The 22,960-nt window shown below is 38.5% G+C and overlaps 1 protein-coding gene across 1 annotated transcript in view; it reads right to left on the bottom strand.

Moving 5' to 3' along the window:
• Nucleotides 1–3,613: 3,613 nt before the first annotated feature.
• DNAJC10 (DnaJ heat shock protein family (Hsp40) member C10) overlaps nt 3,614–22,960 on the bottom strand; it is a 36,780-nt gene continuing 17,433 nt past the window's right edge. Inside the window, exons 12-23 of the mRNA XM_032783793.2 lie at nt 19,811–19,924; nt 19,257–19,371; nt 16,162–16,289; nt 15,726–15,842; nt 14,096–14,197; nt 13,356–13,511; nt 11,906–12,039; nt 9,978–10,031; nt 9,206–9,353; nt 7,492–7,611; nt 5,851–5,970; nt 3,614–4,745 (exon numbers count right to left, since the gene is read on the bottom strand). Coding sequence (XP_032639684.1) covers nt 4,734–4,745; nt 5,851–5,970; nt 7,492–7,611; nt 9,206–9,353; nt 9,978–10,031; nt 11,906–12,039; nt 13,356–13,511; nt 14,096–14,197; nt 15,726–15,842; nt 16,162–16,289; nt 19,257–19,371; nt 19,811–19,924 — 1,320 coding nt within the window. The 3' untranslated portion in view covers nt 3,614–4,733. The remainder of the gene's footprint in view (nt 4,746–5,850; nt 5,971–7,491; nt 7,612–9,205; nt 9,354–9,977; nt 10,032–11,905; nt 12,040–13,355; nt 13,512–14,095; nt 14,198–15,725; nt 15,843–16,161; nt 16,290–19,256; nt 19,372–19,810; nt 19,925–22,960) is intronic.

The following is a 22,960-nucleotide window of genomic DNA, read 5'->3' on the forward strand; positions in this document are numbered from 1 at the left end:
GCTCCTACACTATCAAAAATTTTCTTCATACACAACCATTAGTAAAGTCGGGCATACACATGGCAAGAACCTATTATACACATATATGGCCACATCTTATATATATGATCTGAACCAAGTCCTGGTCCACTTACTTCAGTGGGATCACAATCTGATTCAGTATGTAAATGTAAACAGTAGTATCAGAAGAGACAAAAGTAAGGTAATCAACTTTATCTCACCCACGCTGCACCTATATAATACTTTCTCTTACTAATGATGAGTTAAACCAGATGTAATGATAATGGTTGGGGCACCTTTATTATAGAATATGCAACCCAGAATACTATAATTAACACATTCTGAACTGGGTATTTCATCTTCTCTCTCCACAATCTTTTGAAACCTTCCAGCCAACAATATCCCTACTGCTGATTAGCTTTAATAGTAGCACTTCAAATGCATCTATCGTCCCTAGAAAAGTATTGCAATACTGAGTGCCTATAATCTGTGCTTCAGTACAGCGCCCCCCCCCCCATGGGAAAATGTTTTCTCATCACTTTTCCGTGTTCACGTTAAAATACTTCTTGTGCCAAATTATTCAAGGAAAACAAGTAACTTTGCATGCTATCCTGTCAGCATGTTCAGGCTGCCAAATGTTCGATTTCATGATATTAACTGAATAAGCTTTTACTTTGTTTCAGATGCTTTTCTGGTAACATTTTAAGACCTATTTGTTTCAGCAGTGAATATTTATGTACCATTTTAATTATGAAGACTTATTGATGATCTATATGTATACTTAAAAGACTTGGCATCTGGGAGTTGGATTGATGTAACGGATTTGACTCTGATATGAAGGTATTCAAGCAAAGAATCTGTAAATAAAATGTATGTATAAACTCCTTTTTGTGAGCACGTAGGGTGTGAGGAAGAAAATTTAAAAGGGAAGTGAATGGTATAATGGGCCAGATTTACAAAGGCATTTAGGTGCCTAAAGACCGATAAATGTGTGGTGGAATTCACAAAAGCATCTAACCAGGGTAGGTGCCTAATTCCCCTTGAAAAACACATAATACCTTTGTACATCTGGACTTCAATCTTAGCATCACTTGTTCAGTTCAAGCACTTCATGCTTTAGAAAGAAACAAAAGAAACATAATGGATTCCAACATAGATGACTTGATGTATTGCTAGCGGGCATAAGGCTGAGACTATTAGGACTTGACAAGTTTCTGACATACGAGGCAAAATATGTTGGGTTTTTATTTTTTTCCCCAAATGATTTGAGCAGAAAATTAATCTCCCCTCCCCCATCTTCAAACTTTGAAACATAAAAGATGTTTTAGATTTTATTATAAATTATCGTTGATTTTACAACTACTGAAAAATACAGTGCTTCCAAAATTAATCGAACCTGAAATGTGCTTATGTTAGAAAACAAACTTAAGGTCATAGTTTGGATATCCATATTATTCTGCTTAACAGTCAAAACAAGTCTTGCAACCAGATGTGCTACTAAGTCCACTCCTGCCTGAATCAGCCTGTGTCCTTCTTGCTTTATACATCAGATCAGCAGTAAAGATTCAAGTAGCAAAACATGGCTGACAAGTTTGTCAGATTCGTCAGAGATGACAATTTACTTTTCTGCAGCTAACTAGCTCTGTGGCCCCAACTGTGGTAAACCCCAGTCCTGATTAAAGCAAACATAATTCAAAGAGCCAAAGGCCCATTTCAAAACCTCCAAATCTGTCAGGACAACTCATGCAATTCTCGTGTGTCTCACCCTTGCACTAACCTTTGTTTCATGCACATCCACTTCCATGTGGGGCAGGGGAGGGAAGAAGCCCAGCTGTATTAGTTTGCTGTGTGTAATGTGAGAAATTTGGCTAGCTTGACATTGTTGACTTAATACCCTGTCTTCAGCAGCTGAAGCCCTGGAGAGTGTTCATATTGTGCTCTGGCTTGACTGTGAGACATTCCATGGACTCCAGCCAAAGAAATCCTTTGCACCCCAGGTATTTCTCCATCCTGTGGAGCATGAGTGGTGGATTGAGAGTGGGAAAGGAAACAGTTGAAAGAATCGTCAGGGCTGGGTGTCCTAACATTTCCACAGAGAAGGGAGAATGCTATGGTGCTGGTGGAATAATGTTGCTGGTGGGGATGGGTAAGATTCAAGCTTTATTGTATCTGCCTCTTCAGTGGAGAGGAAATAAGGAACCATTGAACATCACTTCTTAAATCAGAGCATCCAGTTTATATATGAATCATGATTCATCTTCCAGTTAGTTTATTGCATCTACAAACAGGCTATTAGGTATGTTATTTGGAAGAATTTTTTTAATATAAACACTACTTTAAAATATCAAAACAGCAGTTACATGCAGTTTATTTTGAAATGCCTGCTTTTTCTGTATTGGAGACCATGTGATATTTCAAATTGTCAGTTTAATTCTTTATGGAATTTTTTCCCCATGTTTCCATTGTTTTAGAGGAGTTCTTCAGCATCTCCATTTATTTCCACTCTGACAGCAGAGCGACTGGTACTGACGCTTCCCTGATGCTACTTTGAGGGCCAATATCGTGCAATTTATCTTACAGCTTGCAGAATCAGGATCTTCTATTTAATGATCTTGCTATAGCAGGTGTCCTGGACAGTGCATTTGAACTATTGAGTAAATTACAGATTACTAGCATAAAATCATACCTGCGATATTAGCAACAAAGTAAATGTACCTTAAAAAAGCAAGTAAAATAATGTAAGACGAGTGTTTTGCACAGCTGGAAATTAAGTCTAGCCTTTGTGACAGTAAGAACCGGCAGACAAAGCAATTGGCAAATAAAATCTTGCAAGTCTTTGAAAACATACAACATCCTATAACAATTTTTCTAACCATACATAAGGAGATCTATCAGAGGGTAGAAGAAAAAAGTTGAGTACCAAACCTCTAAAAATTTAAAATACAGTTTATCCATTAATCTTTTTTCAGTTCAGTTCATCCAATAATTTTTTTCATTTCATGTCTTGAAATTATGCTATTTCAGAGCTGTGGAACATGGCAAGAATCTTTCCAGACAGACTTCTACACAAACTCCTTCACATCAAATTAAATCTTAACCCATTTTTTTAAATTTTACTTGGACAAAATTCCCTCCGTATAGCCCATTTTGTATTTCTTCTCTTCTACAAGGTGAGGTCTTATATATGTAGACTTCTTGGGCTGCCAAATACTGGTATTCTGTGAACTGGACACTTCTGATGGGCACAACAGTGTCCTATTTCCATACTATCAATACAAGTTTGGAAGGACTAACATGGGAGGGAATATTATTGAATCTGTATGTTCATTTAAGAAAAACCTAAGGGTTCGAAGGGCTGGTAATATATATTAAATATCCTGCAAACAATATACATAACTGTAAACACAGGGTAAAAGTATTTGAGTTTGGGTGCCTCAGATTGGCTAGAGTCACTTTTTGTTTTTGTGTGTCTCACACTCTAATTTATAATATAAGTTACTCAGTGAGGACAGGACCTCTACGAATTTCTGATATACTCATCATTATGGTAACTACAGTAGGTTCAATTGTGCCAAAGCTGGGTGGGTGGAAACGGGGAGAAAAGCTCATCTGACAATGGCGAATCTATATTTTATTAAAGAGTAAATCATTTAAAAAATACAGTGATCTTTCAAAGAAGTCTGACTCACAGTAGACAGTTTTTGTGGACTCCAGTAAAACAAAAATGTAAAACGATTTAAACGTTGCTAAGTGCAAATGGTGCATATAGGATCCTTTGTTGCATACACAATTTTTAAAAAGTATAACCTCAAAGAATGACCTCAGTGTCTACATGAACAATGTTAAATGTCCATTATGAAACAGTCAAAATTCAGAAGGCACTTGTACAAAAAGGGGAAATATGCACGGTGGACCAGGTCCATATTTCATGATGATTTTCAAGGGTGGCTGGGAGCATACAGTTTGACAGTGGTTATACCAAAACAAGTTAAAAGATGTCCCCCACGTATTCATCTGAGTTAAAGAAAAACTGGAAAACTTTACTATGAAACAAGCTGGGAATTCTGTACAGGATACTTCAGTGGTATAACACACTTGTATTTCAGTTAAACATTGAGTTTTGAAATCCTAATATGGTGAGATGAATTTAAAAAAAAAAAAAGACACAGCTCTCCAAGACTTTTGTCACCTCAGTTGGTAAGATATAGCAATATTCTACAAGGAAGGTGATCTGTTGATTCTATAAACCTATCCAACTACTGGTTGCTTGGTGAATTACTACAAAATTAAAAATCCAAAACTAAACTTCCGTCATAAGATTATTTTTCCATCACATTGATGTCAGATGATTCCTCAGTGTTCAGGAAGGGATAGTGCACTGTGCTGTGTGAAAATGCAAGTTTGGCTGGCTTTATTGCACGCTTGTCCACAGGTTGAATGCACATTTCCCTATTTCATTATTGTCTAAGCCCTTGAAGTTTGTGTCTCCTAATCAGCAAGTGAGGCAGTCACAGCCTATGCCCAAATTCTTGGAATCCCTCCACAACAAATAGAGCAACACCCTCCCAAAAGTTTTTTAGAATTCATTTGGACAAGCCTCGGTGCCCCTGAATTCAAACTAAGGTTCATTTCAGTTTTTCCAATCATGAAATTAATCTAACTTTTGTATTTTCATCATGGTGCCTTCTATTTGTCACAGCTTCGGTATACTCTGAAATTGATCGTCTTCAACATCAGAGTTCATCCTGGTGGTAATAAAAATAACAAAATTACAATCCAAAAGCACTGATATTCCATTTTTTTCTTCACACCAGTAATTTTATATTTTCTTGCACTAGTTCTTTAACACCATAACTTGGCTGGACAAACACTTAGTAAATTATTAAATGTCAAAATTTGAGTTTGCTATCTCCTTCCTGCTGGAAAACAGAAATACTAGTCCTGGGCTAATATGTCTCTGTACCTATGTCCCCTTGCCTGCCAGGCTCAAGGTAAGTCTGCCCTCCAGTGTAAGCCCAGGATTCAAACTCAGGCTCAAGCCTAATTTTCCCCTTTCCCCCCTGCCCCACTTTCCACCTACAAACAAATCACATTGACTTATGCTCCCAGGACCCTATGGGGGTGGAGGGTCTGATCCTGAGTCAAGCTGGAATCCAGTGTTCAAGCCCTATTGCTTTGCAGTGTAGACACAGCCCCCCTGGACTTGTGCTTTGGGAGCCTGCCAAAAACATCCCAGAATACCATGGGCTGACTTTTTGTCCTTGTTCTCTGGACAGTCAAGTTCTCTCACTGCACCACTAGCGAAGGGCTCGAGAGGCCACATTTTGGGAGAGTGCTAAGAAGTCTGGGATATGAGTAGTTCGACTCAGGCCCACAAAATGCCGTGTAGATACTGGAGCCCCAGGTTGGGACCCAGGATTCAACAACTACTAATCTAAGGTTACAGATAAATGTAGATGCTCAAGCCCTAGGTTAACAAACCCAGGGTCTGCTAACTCTAGTTCTTCTAAACCAGGGATTACATTGCAGAGTAGACATACCCAGTATGAGGGGCTTGGCTAAAGCACACTAAACTAACCCCAGCTAATGAATGGTCCCTTGGAACGGTCCTTTTTATACTGAATTAAACTTTGGCAGGAATGGTGCAAAAATAGCCTCAGGGAGGATGCAGTAACTGGTTCTGTGCCCATCCACAGAAGCAGAAAAGCTGACTTAGTGAATACTTTAACTAGACCAAGACTGCATATAAAAATACATTTTATGGACATAAAGATGAAAGGCTATCAAGATTATTTAAATAGCTATTCTTTACATTAATATATGTCTTCACAAAAGCCACAAGTTTCCTACCTTGTTTCTAGAAGATTTTTTTCTTTTTCCTTTATTTTTAATGACAGCTAATCTTTCAGTCAGAAGATTGGCTATGCCTTTTGCATCTCTGCTGTCTATATGCTCTCCAAGAACATTTTTCTTTAAAAACAGGAGAAGAGTACATTATTATCACTTCATGCCTTCTCTACTGAAGAGAAATGGATCTTGTGACTGCTGGGTGAAATTCACACCCATTCTGGAAACAATTGCAAGGCCCTATGCAGTGCTCAAACTCCCAAATGGGGTGAATATCACCCTTCGGGGAGGGAGAGAATTTAAGTCTGTGCTTCATAAAATGTCAATTCCCTCAGTAATAATTATTATGGAGTTCCAGTGTGTGTAAAACATGCACATTAAGGAAAACTAACTTTTGATATGCATATTAAATATTTACTCAACTATAAATACATATTTTAGAAATCTATCACATTGTCAGATCAGGCCTGCAGTAAGAGATTTACTGAATGTAGGTAACAAACTCATATTCACAGAGAGATCCCATAGAAGTGAATGGGATTACTATTTGGGCACAGACTAGTTTCCGGGGTAAGGATTTTCAGAATCATGCTCTTAATATTGCCCAATAGAGGCTGTTTGTAAATGCAAAGTAAAATTGAAAGAATAAGCTTTGTCATTAGAAAGTATTGAAAAGTGAACATTTTTTCTGACACACAACAAATAATTATAGATCTTGCCATAGAATAGTTTGGAAGCTTAATAACATCCAATGATTTCTAATGAAAAAGGCGATTTTCTAGAGATGGCTGGAAACTTTGTGATGGAAAGCTTTTTCTTTTGTTGAAAAATGCTAATTTGTTAAAAGCATGATCTTTGGTGGAAATGTCACTTTTGACAGAAGTTTGTTTGGGAAGAAAACTTGAATAAATATTTCGATCATCTCAAAACAGAACATTTCAATTTTCTTTTTTGACATAATTTTGTTTCACTTTTTATATAACACAAAAAATAAAAATCAAACTCTGAATGAAATGTTCTGTTTTATTGAAGCAAAGCATTTTCAACTGGATCAGAAGTTTTAAATTTTGTTTTGCAGGAAATTTTGCAATTTGTTCCTTTTGTTCCATTTAGGAACAAAAACTTGTGACACTTCTCACTAAATGAAAAATCGGGTGCCCACTTAGCTCTACAATTTTTCCTTACTTTGCATTATCAATTTGTCTAGATAGCAGCTTCCTTTCCCATCAGACACAATGACTTATCTCTCATTACACTAGTGTTTTCCTGCTACAGAAATTCCAAGTATTAAAAAAGCATTTTTTAGTGTTTCATTTCCTTTAGATAGATTAGAGAATCAATGTTGATAGAATCCAAAGTAAGAACTATAATATATGTCGACATGTAATTTCCAGTACAAAATTAAGCACAATACAATCTTAAATAGTAGTGGAACTAGAGCACTTAAGCAGCAGTACTTCCCCTCATGTGTCAGAGACTCTCAGGCTTTAAGATCAGAAGGGACCATTATGACCATCCAGTCTGACCTCCTGCACAATGCAGGCCACAGAATCTCACCCGCCCACGCCTGTATCAAACCTGTGTCTGAGCCATTGAAGTCCTCAAATCATGGTTTGTGTGAATCATATTTAAACTAATATTTACCTTTGCTCCTTGGTAGGGATAAAATTTAACAGTAGGGTAGGCTCTGATGCCAGCCGTCTGACAAGTATGAGCATAAGCTTGACAGTCAACTTTTCCAGCTTTTACTTTTCCTTTTACAGTCTAAAAAAGAGAATTGTTTACTAGAATCCCCATTAGAATAAGCAAACTTCAAAATTTCCATGACTCAGACAACTTTTTATAAATTGGAATTGTAGGAAAAACACACAACAAAGAAGCATAGTATAAAATATGTCCATTCATTCTACCAAGTGCAGATAAAGGGTAACATTTTTAAAAAAATGCTTTAAGTCCCAGTTTTAAAATTAAAATAGGCACCTGAAAGCCTAAATCCCCTTGATTTTTCAGTGAGACTTAGGGTATATCTACAGTGCAAGTAGGGGTGTAATTTGCAGTTTGTGTAAATGTACCAATGCAAGCTTTAATCTACCTAGAATGCTAAAAATATGAATGAGAATGTTGTGTTGTAGGCTTCCATATGGCTGTACAAGGAGTGAGGTGTGATTTAACAGTTCTGAAAACTGTACTAAACAGAGTGAAAATGAAAAGCAAAATCTTTATTCAGACTGAAAGAAGAAAAACCATAAACAGAGGCCTGAATAACACTTTTCAAATGGAAAGATCTAGGATGAGAGCTGCAGACACACAAACATCCATAAACGCTGCCTTCGGCGTACCCCTTAATAAGCCCTGATGCAGGGGCATGTGTGCTAGGGATATGGAGGAGGTGTCTTCATCGGGCAGCCCCAGGAGATTACTGTCAATGAGTCAGATCCCGCCCCAGAAATTATGCTGGAGTTGCAGCATCTACAGCAGTCCTGCATCTAGAGGGTGCAAAGGTAGCTTAAAGCCACTTTAGCCTCTCTTTAGCCTTGGTCTGCAAGTTCTGTGCTGCTCCTTTTAAAAGGTGTAGCACAGAATCTCGTCCCTACAACTTTCAAATTTGTGCCTGTCTTTTGGAGCTCAGTTAGGCATAGCTGTCACCAATTTGTTTCCCTATGAAGACATGAACTATTGGGACATCTTTCTTACATACAAAAGGAATGCAAAATCACTGAACAGAGACCTGGGTTTTGTTCTTTGCTTTGACCTTGGACAAGTCCCTGAATCTGCCTGTGTCCCCCACAGATTCCGATCTGTAAGATACTTGCCTACCTCACAGAGGTAATGAGGATAAACTCATTAATGTACATGAAACACTTAGACACTGTGGTGACAAGCACAATTGGCAAGCCTATTTAAAAATCACATGTCTCTCTACCCTGTAAAGGAAGGGGACCATAATTTCTAAGTATTTAAGTAAATAAATACTCGGAAATTATGGTTCCCTTCTGTTACAGGGAAGAGGGACATGTGATTTTTCTAAGTCTACAGAAGAACTTCTCTCTAGTCACATATGCAAATACCTAATGGTGCTGAGGAAATAAACAGAAGGGGAAATAAAAGGCTTGTCCACATAATAAATTATTGTGCGGGAAGTTGATGCACTGTAGATTCACACCATGGCTTGCTGCCTAGTAACTTACTGTGTAGACGTGCCCTAAGATTTATAGTTTTGAAATAAACGTTGTACTTCATGGCAGCAGCATATATAACTGCTACTAAGTCTACTAATGAAAAGCTATATAAGAAGTAGGTATTATTATTACTTATCAGAAGCAAACTAACTGCTGGTGTCAATAGGTTAAAAACTTACCCTAGCTAGCACCTCAAATTCTGGAGCAAAATTTTGGCAGGGGCCACACCAAGGAGCATAAAAATCAATGACCCAATGATCTTTTCCATGCAAAACTTTTTCTGTGAAGCTCTGAGGTGTCAGATCTACAGATACTTGAGGTAAATATCTGAGGAGAGGGGAAAAACATTTATAATAAAATTTAAAACCTTAAATATATTTAAAATTCCAGTTACACTACAGGAAGCTTCCAGAAATTAGGGAACAGCTATAATGAAATGTAAATAAACACCATAATACTTTTATGCTGAAAGGCCCTTTAGTTTACATGAAGTATAGGCATCTAAGCATTATCTCATCTTTCCTTGAACCAAAAATTGAGGATGTTGTCTAATTTGAGTGTGCGGAGGGCAGACGTGTCCATTCAATATGAATGCTCTTTTCTCATCAATATCTTCTTCCTTTCTTCAGAAAACTTGAACCTGGTATTTAGTCTGAATCTGGGAAGTCAAAGAGCTGTGTTCCGAGACTACAATAATGCTTTATATTAATGGTGGGGTCAGGAACGTGATGCTACCTTCACTGTTGTAGGAAGCTAAGAATACCTTCTCTAAACAATGCTTTTAAGGCTTGAGCCAACAGAGTACAGAAGATCCTGCATCTGTCTTGTGAAGCAACATATCCATCTATATAGGCATTTCTAATGCTTTGTTTCCATGGCATCCGGGTGCCAGCTTCTCCTAGACCCAACCATTGGGTTAGCTTGTGAACAAATTTTAATGTAACAACTCACCCAAGTGCCCAGCTTCTTAACGAATACGAATCCCTGTGCCAACCATTGTAACTACTATGAGAGAACACACAAGAAAATACTAATTATACAACAGCTTAAATAGGTTTGAAAGACTGTAGCGGTGTTAAATCTGAACCCAGGACAACCTATTCATGAAGGCTGACATAAAATTCATTTGAATGCATACATTTTAGAATATATTTATACTATAATTTAGATATTGAAAAAGCTATTTTAATTTCAAATCTGAATAATATAAGTCAACGATATACATTGTAAAATACAGGAACATGAAGAGAAGGAAAGCTTGATCCTATGTTATGTTAAATTAAAGGAGAGTAAGGTAAATTTAGTACTTCAGTCAAATTGACTTTTTGTCAGCTAAAAAGACTTGTGAACATTGTCTCTTTGGTAACATTTCCAGATAAATTTGCTACATCTAATATAGGTGGGACAAAAAAATACCACATGATCAAGTGGAAAACACAATTAAGTAAACAAAAAAAAATTTAACCTATATTACAGAGAACATTTTATTATTACAATGGAAATATTTTCAATTAATTTACTTTTCATTCTATTAACTTCTGCATTTCTCTCAGCTCAGACTATGAAAACAAGCTAGTCAGTAACCCAAAGATCTATTATTTGAACTGTAAATACTGTAGGCGATTGTTTGCTCAATGGAATTTTCACACAAATTAGTGAAACTAATAATCCTAGGCTGTGTGAGAGTTTAATTCATAGTCAAATCTAATCCAACAGTTCTTAGTGGCATTTCTTTCCAGGGGCACTATTTATCCTCAGAGTATATTTTAACATATTTCTTAATTACAAAATCCTGCTTTCTCCAAAATCTGACATTATTAAAGATTGAATTTTTTTCCCCCAAAAAATGGAAAATAAAACACCCCTTCTGGGGAATTTTAGTGCTTTGGGAGAGATTTCAATAGAAGAAGAAGAATAAAATCAACTTTCATCACAGGCAGTTCAACAGTCAAAGCTTCAGCTGCCTTTTAGGCACCCCTCAATGCAGTCTACATAATTTACTATCAATGAGCATTTGATGGAACCCTTCAATTGTATAATCAATCATTAGTCTTTCCCAATTCAGTTTAATCTCTTTCTTCAATATTCCATTTCCTCTGAGGTGCCGGGGTCAGAAATGTAAAGTGTTCCATGTTACAAAGTTTTATGATACGCAATAGAATCGGAGCATTATTACAATTTTTTTTTTTTTTAAATGGTCAGATTTCACTTTCCATAGCAGGAGGTTTTTCACTATCAAGCATTTTTCTGTCATTGTCCCAAAGAAATGGTATGGTGGATGGGCTCACTGGACAGGTGAGAGCAAAAGTTCTACAATGTTGACATCAGACACATGCCAAAGAAGGTTATTTATATATAATATCTATCCCCATACTGATCTGTTTTTAAAGGTCAGGTTGCACTAAAGTACGCATGGTGAGTCAGAGCTATTGGCATTTTCTGCAGAAGACAAAGGACTGGAAAATTTAAGGATCTATGGCACTGTTCTGTCTTAACTACATATTTCGCCACTAACATGGCAAAGGACTAATTGTTTGAAGTTACGTAATTCATTTTTATGTTACTAATGAATATGCTGCTCATGAAAACCTCTGGCAAACTTAATAATAAAACATAGGAACCCCAAACAATTATTTAGATAAACTAAATTAATTTCTTGCACTATTTTAGTATTACAAAACTGAAAATCTCAGAATGTGTGAGAATAAAATCATTCATACTGTACTTGTAAACGCTTATGAGTTTCCTGTGGTTTTGACTTACCATCTTAAAGACACTATTTTCCCTCCCAGGCCCTCCTTAATACGTTTTGAAGATACCATAACTCTTGAAATACAAACCATGACATATTTTCCAAATGTAAACAGTTATTTACTTACTAGTAATGATGACCTGCATTTGATTTTTGAGGAAAGAGTCTTATTTCAGGATACCCCTGTACGTTTTCTTGGTGACAGAAAGAAAAATATTTTTGACAATCCATACTGCCAACAGTGATTAATCCATTTAGCAACTGAAAAAGAAAAAATATTGCATTTTCTAGTCATTGAGGTTAGTTCGTGGCATGTGAATACTTCAGAATTTAGACATCAGTATTTGTTGCAGTCTCACCTCTGGAGTACTTACAGGTAAAAAGCAAAAGGCTGATTTTTTTTTTTCCTTTCCTTTTTTTTAATGGTAACTTTGTGTGTGCAATTACATACATACTTTGCACATGAAATACTATGCATGTAGTAGAACCCCTATTTTATAAATGAACTGGAGATTGAGACATTCCTAATAACAAAAACGTTCATAAAATTGGACATCTCAAAATTACAGTAGGTACAGTACATAAGCTGCAGTATGGTGCTCTGAATTGCTTTTTTTTGGTCCCTCTAAGCACTTCCAATGCACTGAAGCCATTGGCATGTGATGGGATGTAAACTTGTTCTTAATTGACACCACTTTTGTTATGGCCCCCCCCCCACACCCTAGTTGGAGAAAAGCGTTCATATAACTGATTGTTAGTATGACTGTTGTTCATGAAAATCAAAGTTATACTGTACATGTCCAGAGCCATGATTACTCTACACACACTGCTAACTGGCACCAAATGGCTATGTGATTGCAAATCCTTGATCTTTGTGCAATACTATTAGGCAAATGACTACATAGAGCAATGGCCATGCAAAGTAAGCACAGACCTCAATACTGAAGTGTGTATAGTTCAGATCACTGAAAATGAGACTTAAAACATCCTGGAAATACTATTTAATAACACCGTTGAAAAAGCCCTCAAACATATATTTTTTAAAAAATAAATATAGATAACCTTAAATTCATATTTTATACATCAATTTGAAATCAGAACTAGATCCTGATTGGACTCTAGGTGCTACCTTAAATACAAATAATTATAAGCTATTCATAAAGGAACTTAGAGGGGGGAAAACAGCTATGGTTACTTAAAGCCATTTCTGATCCAGTGTACATAAATGAGTCTTTTTACTTTTTTTATTTTAAACACAAATACCTAGTCACCTTGTAATTCGCAACACATAAGGAATTAATCAAACTTCAAGGAATGTTATTCTAAACTTGTCAAAATGTGTGAGATTATGGGTATTTAGGAAGACATTAGCAATGTTCAGGAACTCTTTAAAAAAAAAAATCATCATAGCTGGAACATCATAACACTGCCATGGAGGAACTTATCATTTTGTCCATTATACTAATCACTAGTCTTTTTCACTTTATGATAACTCCTCCAGGTCAATTTATTGAACAGTCTCAATACTTCTATTAAATAGGGCATTTTTAAAACTTAGAATGTGATTTCCACTTTACCCTGGCCATCCTTTTCCATTCCGGCATTAAAGCCTGGCAAGGCCCACACCACGGAGCATAGAAATCAACCATCCAGACTTCATCCCGTTTTCTTTGTTTAACTAGTGCACTGAAAGTGTCTGGTGTTAAGGAGACCACCGAAGGGTTCATGAGATCCTAAAATACACAAATAATGAGACTTACATTTTACCTACAATGACATTATCCTGCACATAGTATTATCAAATACAAACTGATTATATAATACTACCATGCTCATCCCACATATGAAGCTTGTTTGTCTTTAAGTATCAATAACTCAAAAATCCTATAAATTAACAGCCTTTGAAGAATGGACTGAGAGTGTAGAGATCTGCACCTTATTTCACAAAGGTTATAAAACTACTTGCAGTCTTAGGTACATGTATTAGGTACCAGTCTCTGAGCACTCTCAATAATGAATGTATTTCTCCTCCCTATAAAGTTGGGAAGTGCTGTTAACCGCATTTTACAGGCAGGGAACTGATGCATAAAGACATAAAGGACTTGCTCAAGGTCACAGAGAAAGTGTGTAGCAGGGCAGGGAACTGAACCCAGGTCTCTGAATTTCCAGACTAGCACTCAGGAGACCATCCTTCCTCTCCCTCCACTCGTTCTTATTTTAAGAATATCGGGTAGTGATACTAGGATAGCTGGTTAGAAAAGATATCTTGGAATGTTTTACACCAAAATAGCATGTGTATAATGTGTGAAGCACATACCTGTATAAACTCCAAGATCTGTTCAGCAGAGTGATGACCTTCATATTCATGAACAGTGGACTGGTTGAACACCACTGTTGTTGGGTACGCTCTAATGTTATGCTATTGAAAAACACAACAACAAAACAAATTGCAAAATATGTTCCTGTTTGCTGCCAATCCATTAAGGACCATTGGTACTAATGAGTCATACTCTTGCTAGCCAATCTGCTTTGCGCAGTACAACTCGTCAAACATTTAGATAATATACTTAATCTTGCCTTAGCGTGGGATGGACTAGATGACCTACTGAGATCCCTCCCAGCCCTACATTTCTATGATTTGTTGGATTTTGATAAATGGGAGTTTGGAAGGCCTAGAAAAGATTATGGACTAGGGTCTCCAACCCTAATTCATAGTGAAAAGGATGCTGGCTTCTTTAAGAGGCTGTGCTGCTGGAGTTTAAGAGTCATCCCAGTGTGCTCATAGAAAAGGCTGTAGTTTTGTTCCCTTAACCAAGTCTTCTGACCTGTCCCTCCTAATTCTCTAAACAAACCAACCAAAACCCTTTATTTGAAGTTTTCAGAAGTACCCTTCTCCAACCTTCAGGTAAAATAGCTTGTACTGTACTAATAATTGTACATTAATTTTGCTATCTGTAAACCTAGATTCTTCAATGATTTAAGTAGCCGTGTACATTGGCAACTCCTCTATCTTTACAGCTTTCAATTCTATGCCAACTTCCCCATGTATCTTACAACTTTAAATTTTTCACTATAAAACCAGAAATATCCTGGTAATCAGTTGTTGAATTCAATCAGTGCACAGATACAGAAAAGGCCTAAGCAAGTAAAAAGGAAAAAATGCTAAGGAAAGTTCCTTCTTTAAATGTGTGGACTCATCCACACATTTCTTGTGACCTCCAAAACTCCTAATTTGTACTGTAGACAAAAGCAATGCAAATTAAAAAGCAGCTGTAGGCTGGCTGGGAACTTGAACTCTTTGTGGCATTCTGAAAATGGTGCTCCATCAGCATAAACTTCTCTGCTGTTTTTATCTCTCCATGTTCAAAGCAATAATAGGACCAGAGTATACTTTGTATATTTTGTAAATAGATTAGGAACAAGTAACTGAGTCGTACTCATTCATTTCTCTCCCAAATATATAATGTATAATAGGACCAGTGTATACACCTCTACCTCGATATAACGCTGTCCTCGGGAACCAAAAAATCTTACCGTGTTACATTGAACTTGCTTTGATCCATCGGAGTGCGCAGCCCCAGCCCCCCGGAGCACTGCTTTACCACGTTATATCCGAATTCGTGTTATATCGGGGTAGAGGTGTATATTCTATATTTTGTAAATAGACTAGTAACAAGTAACTGAGTCGTGCTCATTCATTTCTCTCTCAAAAGGGAATAACCCAATACTGGAATTCAAATCTTTCCTGACCACTAAGGAGGTCGGACAAGATTTTAATCTTATCACAGAACACATTTGAAGTTTACAGATTCTTTTAAGAGATCTGTATAGTTTATTCCCTTGAAAAAAGCCTTGATAATGGAGCACCCTCTTTGGATGTGTTTTGAAATTTTAACTACAAGAAAACAGCATTTATTAAACAAGACCTTTCAATACTTGCAGCTTACCATGTTGCAAAGCCCTTCATGGATTGTGCAGTCTAGTGTGCCAAATTTAAGCTGACCAATAAGGTGCTTTGATGCTTTTCTCAACTCTGGCAACAAAGCTCGACATGGAGGACACCACTAAAAAATGCAAATCATAATACCACTGTTAAAACAAAGCAAAGAACATATAACTCTCCTGTAAGCAGTTCTCTGCAGAAATGTGAATACATATATTAATGTCTCACAGTATGCTGAGCAATTTGTGTGTGGTCTTGACAAACAAGACTCCAATAAAGGATAAAAACATTCAATGTAGGAATGTCGCAACCGTGGATTAATGAATTATTTGGGTGCTCTCTGCTATAGAATATCATCTTCAAAAACAATGCTGGTATTTTAATACAGTATTTCCATATTTTAGAAAAAAGGAAAAGAAAAATAGCAATCAAATACTTACAGGTGCAAAGAAGTCAACAAGCCATGGTTCCTTCTCCTTGCCAGGAAAATTCTGAGGCCCAAGTGTGATAACATGAGAGTTTACACTCTCCTTGGCGAATGCAACTATGTCATACAGGATCATCTTTCCTAAAAACACCATGCCCCAAAAAAACAACCCACAGTTATTCTTAATATCTATATTCTTATGATTACTCTTCATTTATTTACCAAAAACCGGAGCACACTTCATTAACAGTGTATGATTTGTCTTATTATGAATGTTATACCAGAGATCAGGCTGAAGAGCTGGTAAATGCAAACATTGTCACTGGTCACACTGGGCCTGATTGAAAGCCCACTGAAGTCAATGGGACTTATTCAGTTAACTTCAGTGGTCTTTGAACAAGGCTTTATTAAATAAACTGTATAGCTATCATCTTACCTCAATTTATGTAAGAATCATTTCATTGGTCTGCTCAGTGTAAGGGAACAAGTATGGCAATTCATGTTGGACATTTGATATGAAAATGCTTAATGCATAAAACGTCTAGCCAGGATAAAATATAGAATTAGTGTTCTTTGTGGAAAATGCTTTTTATTTTGAAAATGACATGAGTTGAAGAAATTCAAAGCATGCTGTGACCTGAGAGATTGCTAGTGATGATGCAATTTAATATTGCTCTCACTCAGTTTAGATAGATGAGACTCTCAACATTATTCTCTCATAACCAAACTAAGAACTATGAGAAGTACAAGTTGTGGCAAAGGTTGTAGATGCCACCTATTCTGCACACATTAAAAGAAGACATTCCTAAGAGAAGATACAGATATTTTTAAAAACTTGCAAGAAAAAGGTTAGATGAATCGGCACTGATTGCAGTCATACCAGCATTAAAAATAAGATAAATTCTCTTTATGCTGTTTGCATCTTGTACAGAATTTGGCTACAAAATCATCATACCTATTTGACAGGAGCTCTATTGGTCCCTTCTAAAGCAATGGCTTTAGCTCAGTAGGAGGTTGTATCAGACTAAGGGTACGTCTATACTACCCGGTGGATCGGCGGGTAGTGTTCGATATATCGGGGATCAATTTATCGCATCTCGTCTAGACACGATAAATCGACACCCGTACTCCACCTTGGCTGGGGGAGTAAGCAGAGTCGATGGCAGAGCCGTGATAGTCGACTCACTGCCGTGAGGACAGCCAGGTAAGTCGAACTAAAATACTTCGACTTCAGCTACGCGAATAGTTTGAACCTCTGCGCTGGTGTAGCCCAGGCCTAAGTTTCTGGTTGAGATCTTTTGTGTGCTATGCTCTTCATGCGTCAGAGCCTGAGCCAGATCTGCAGCTGGTATAACCATGCATAACTCAATTGAATTTGATGGAGCTACACTGATTGACATGAACTGCAATTCCAGCCCTGAGTCAATACCTAAATTTTTACAGCACTTCAGAATTCTTTCAAGGGGACACTTCAACATTGTAGATTTGGAATTATTTACTGGTGGGCATTGGAGGACCTAAGCGCATATGGTAAAAGTGGCTGTGACTGAAAGCACCCCTCTATTCACACTCTACACACTAATCTACTAAAACTAATAACTCACTGGTCAATAATATCATGGTGAAATGTATGCAGCAATATTATATGTAAAGTTACAAATTCTCGCTGTATGTTGTTAGCACATATTCAAAACCACACAGCCCTGCCTAGACAAACGTTGTTAAACAGGTCTATCCTAAACAAAGGAATGTGTGTTTATCTTAATTTACATATTAGCAATAAACAGCATCCTCAAGACACTAGGGCGAGAAGATGGCAGGAAACAGAGCAATTTTCATTTCTGCAAACACAAATGGGGGAAGAAAGAGCATGGAGCCTCCTTTATCATGAGATACCATGTTGCCTTCCTCCCGCTGCTTTGGATAAACTTCACTTTTTGGGGGAGGTGAGGGGGTATCCTTCAGAAGAATCCAGTTAAAAGATTTAATGGCCTATAAAAGAAAGGGGTAGGTACACCAAGTTCTCTCTCTTTTACCTAAGACGAAAGCACCAGAACCTTTTGGGATTCTGGGACAGATCCTGATCGAGGAGAGGATCAGTCACTATCTTGCTGGAAGACTGTATGTCTTACAAAAAGCCTTGAACTAAAAGTTGCTAGATTAAGTTTTATATGCGTTTTCACTTTTATTTGCTGGTAACCATTTCTAATTTTATCTTTTATACTTGAATTCACTTGAAATTTTTTTTTTTTTTAATGTAAGCCAACCCAGTGGTGTGAACTATTTTGTAATTTCAGCTACAGTAGTAAAGTGTTGAATGATTCCTTAAAAGGATAACAAATCTGAATATCCCTCTGATTGTTCCAGGACAGGGCTGGACACTTCTTTTGGGAAAATTCAGGGCCAGGGACAGTGTGGACTCATCATCCCAGTTGTTAACCAAGGCTAGGTGAAGCCAGTGGAAATCTGTGGTATTGCAGGCATTGATCCAAGTCTGCCCAATACATAGACAGAATACTTGTTAACTGTGGGAGTTCCAGGCAGAGAGCCAGGACAAGGCATTGTGAGGCACTTGGGGTTACAGGGAAAGAGGTGATACAATTCTTCACTGGTGTGGATTTCACTCCAGAATGTGACAATGGTGGGTGGGATGTGAAATTAGCAAATGGACATATAAAATATGAGATCAAGTCCCAAGATTCTAAAGCCAAAAGCACTATGCAAGCAGCATGTTCAGCATTTGGGGAAGGGTGTGCCTTATGTCATTTTTCAACTACCTTTGCCAAAGCAAAGAGCAGCACTGATCGGCCTCAAATTCCCATTCTTATTCCAAGGCTGTAATGATGTCTTTACATCATTACAGCCTTGGAATAAGAGGGGGAAATAGAGGGAGTACTAAAAAGTGAATAAGTAGGAGGAGAACCTTTTGGTGTTTGAGGATTGCTTACAGAATAATATAACAAGACAATAGGCAATGTTAAAGCAAAATTATGATGTAATATCATTAGAGTTGTGGAAACAATTGTTCTGAAAAACAAATTCAGTCTGAAAAAGACTTCATCTAAAAAAATTATACACTAACTTAAAACTTCTGTCAGTTTGCCTTACCATGATGAATTTCATAATCTTCAGTTCCCTTTCCTTTAAAGACTGCTAGACATGGCTGATAGACATACAAATTACTGCAGACACTTGGTGCAGTAAGGCAGTCAATCTTTCCAACCTATTATTAAACAAACAATATATATATATTTTTAATAAGGGAATCTAATTTATTTATATTATTATATTTGAAAAGTTGATGTAAGTTAAGGTGCTTTTCCAAAATGGTATTTCCTGTCAGTTATGAATGCAATATTCTTTTATAAGTGCTAGTGATCTTGATCAGTTTTATGATTGATACAATGTTTAAGGTGTAATACAATTCACACAGATGTGTTATGTACCACAAGCACAATTAGGTAGAGAAAAGCTTCTAAAAACAAAACAATTTAATTTTGCAACACAGCTAATCACTGCTAATTCTTACCTCAAAGACAGGTATAGGAAATGGAAACTAAACCAATCTCATTTCTTCCAAATAAAATGTTGAGAGAACATAGCATCTGAGATAAATACTCAGGGATGAAATTCTGTAATGCTAAATAAATGAGTATTCTTACCTGAATATGTTCATCTTTAAGCAGAAAATTCAGTTTTTTAAACTCATGCACATTTGACTTGTCACTCTCACCAAACTGAAAGAAAAGCAGCCACCGGTGACGAGCCACGTGGTCCTTAAAATGGGAAGAAAATGAGAGAAAAATGCTTATCTTCCAGTTTCCACCAGTTATGTAAGTTAATGTTTTCAGTCATGTTACTGTAAATCAAATGCTAAGTAATTCACCAGAACCTAAACCTGTATCCAACACACATTGCATTGCCCTTCAGCTTTCCAACAGAGCACTACCCTAAGAGAGAAAAAAAAAACTACTTTGTATATCTTTTTAATCTTGCTTACAATTTGCCTCCCTCATACTAGATCACAAGTGCTAAACTTTGCACTCTCTCTTTAAAGCAGTGATACTCAGACCTCAGTTGTTCAAGAGCCAAAGTAGCAATCAACATTACCCAAAAGAGCCATAAGAGTGTAAATTCACTTTTTCATTTACTACAGTACAATTCATATTTAACAGTATGACAGGAAATATTTTATTTTTATATATAAAATTTTATATAAAAATAATAAAAAAAAAAATTCCCCTCTCACCCCTATGGGTGGTATGTGTCTTCCTCAACCTCGGGTCCTCTACCAGAGGCCTGGGAGTTTGAGGGTTCTGCGCAGTATCTTAGCTGTTAGCACTGCACTCTTCTGGACAGAGAGCTCTGATGTTGTTCCTGGGATCTGTTGGAGCCACTCACCCAGCTTAGGAGTCACAGCCCCGAGGGCTCCTACCACCACTGGGACCACTTGGCCTTCACTTTCCACATCCTCTCTAGTTCCTCTTTCAGGCCCTGGTACTTCTCCAGCTTCTCATATTCCTTCTTCCTGATGTTGCTGTCACTTGGCACTGCTATATCTATCACCACCGCTGTCTTCTGCTCCTTGTCTATTACCACGATGTCTGGTTGATTGGCCAGTACCTGCCTGTCCGTCTGGATCTGGAAGTCCCACAGAATCTTAGCCCTGCTATTCCCACAACCTTCTGTGGAATCTCCCATCTGGTCTTGGGAGGGTCTAGCCCATACGCTGTGCAGATGTTCCTGTACACAATGCCAGCCACTTGGTTGTGCCGTTCAGTGTATGCTGTTCCTGCCTGCATCTTACATCCTGCCACTATGTGTTGGACTGTCTCTGAGGCCTCTCTGCACAGTCTGCACCTTGGGTCCTCTCTAGTGTGGTAGACCCCTGCCTCAATGGATCTGGTGCTCAGTGCCTGTTCCTGTGCTGCTATGATCAGTGCCTCAGTGCTGTCTTTTAGTCCAGCCCTTTCCAGCCACTGGTAGGATTTCCCAATGTCAGCCACCTCAGCTATCTGTCGATGGTACATCCCATGCAGGGTCTTGTCTTGCCATGGCACTTCTTCTGCTTGGTCTTCCTCCCATGTCTGCTGCTGCCTCAGGCATTCTCTCAGCAGCTCATCTTTGGGGGCCATCTTACTGATGTACTCCTGGATGTTCCGGGTTTCATCCAGGACAGTGGCCTTGACGCTCACCAAGTCCCGCCCGCCTTCTTTCCGGCTGGTATACAGTCTCTGGGTGTTGGACTTGGGGTGGAAACCTCCGTGCATTGTGAGGAGCTTCCGGGTTTTCACATCGGCAGCCTCCATGTCCTCCTTTGGCCAGCTCACTATACCGGCAGGGTATCTGATGACCGGCAGGGCGTATCCGTTGATGGCGTGGATCTTGTTCTTCCCACTGAGCTGGCTCTTCAGGACCTGTCTTATCCTTTGGTGATACTTGGATGTTGCTGTCTTCCTTGCCTCCTCATCGTGGTTTCCATGTGACTGCAGGATGCCAAGGTACTTGTAGCTGGTCTGTATGTCTGCTATGTGGCCCGCTGGTAGTTCCACCCCATCAGTCTTGACTACCTTCCCTCTCTTCACTACCATCCGGCCACACTTCTCCAGTCCGAATGACATCCCGATATCCTCACTGTAGATCCGCGTCAGGTGGATTAGCGAGTCGATGTCTCGTTCATTCTTAGCATACAGCTTGATGTCATCCATGTAGAGGAGGTGGCTGATGGTAGTTCCACTCCTGAACCTGTACCCGTATCCAGTCCTTGTGATTATCTGGCTGAGGGGTTTAAGCCTATGCAGAACAGCAGCGGGGACAGTGCATCACCTTGGTATATGCCCACACTTGATGGCCACTTGTGCAAGCTGCCTTGAGTTGACTTCTAGTGTTGTCTTCCATAGTCCCACTGAGTTCTTGAGGAAGGTCCTTAGTGTCCTGTTGACTTTGTATAGCGTCAGACATTCACAGATCCACGTGTGCGGCATTGAGTCATAGGCTTTCCTGTAGTCAATCCAGGCTGTGCTCAGATTGGTCTGTCTAGACCTTGAGTCTTGGGCGACTGCTCTATCTATGAGCAACTGGTGTTTTGAGCCTCTGGTGTTGTTCCCAATGCCCTTCTGAGCTGTGCTCATGTACTGGCCCATGTGGTCCTGTAGCTTGGCAGCTATGATGCCTGATAAGACTTTCCATGTTGTGGGGAGGCAGGTTATTGGCCGGTAGTTGGCCGGTTCTGTCCCCTTGCAGGGTCTTTCATGATCAGCACTGTCCTTCCTTGTGTTAGCCAGTTTGGGTGGGAGCCTGCTGCTAGCAGCTGGTTCATCTGTGCTGCTAGGCGTTCATGCACTGCTGTTAGTTTCTTTAGCCAGTAGGCGTGGATCATGTTGGTCCAGGTGCTGTCCAGCTCTTCATGTTTTTGACCCGCTGCTGGATGTCTTCTACTGTGATGGTGACTGGTTTCTGTTCTGGGAGATTGCTGTGCTCTGTTCTCAGGTCCTGCAGCCACTTTGCACTGGTGTTATGAGTCTTCTCTTTCTCCCATATGTTCTTCCAGTACTGTTCAGTTTCTGCTGCTGGTGGCTCTGCTGTTATTGTGTTGTTGCACTGCGGTTGGGAGTACACCTTGGATGGTTCCTTGGAGAACAGGGCATTTACTTTTTTGGCCTCTGCTTCTCTAGTGTATCTCCTTAGCCTGGTAGCTAGTGCTGTGAGCTTTGTTTAGCAGTCTCTAGGGCTTCAGATGGAGTCAGGCCCTTGTATTTTTTCAGTAGCCGAGTCTTATCCTTAATCTCTACACCCTTCTGTAGTTCCACCAG

This window comes from Chelonoidis abingdonii, chromosome 10 (assembly GCF_003597395.2).
Source record: "Chelonoidis abingdonii isolate Lonesome George chromosome 10, CheloAbing_2.0, whole genome shotgun sequence".
Taxonomy (NCBI): domain Eukaryota; kingdom Metazoa; phylum Chordata; order Testudines; family Testudinidae; genus Chelonoidis; species Chelonoidis abingdonii.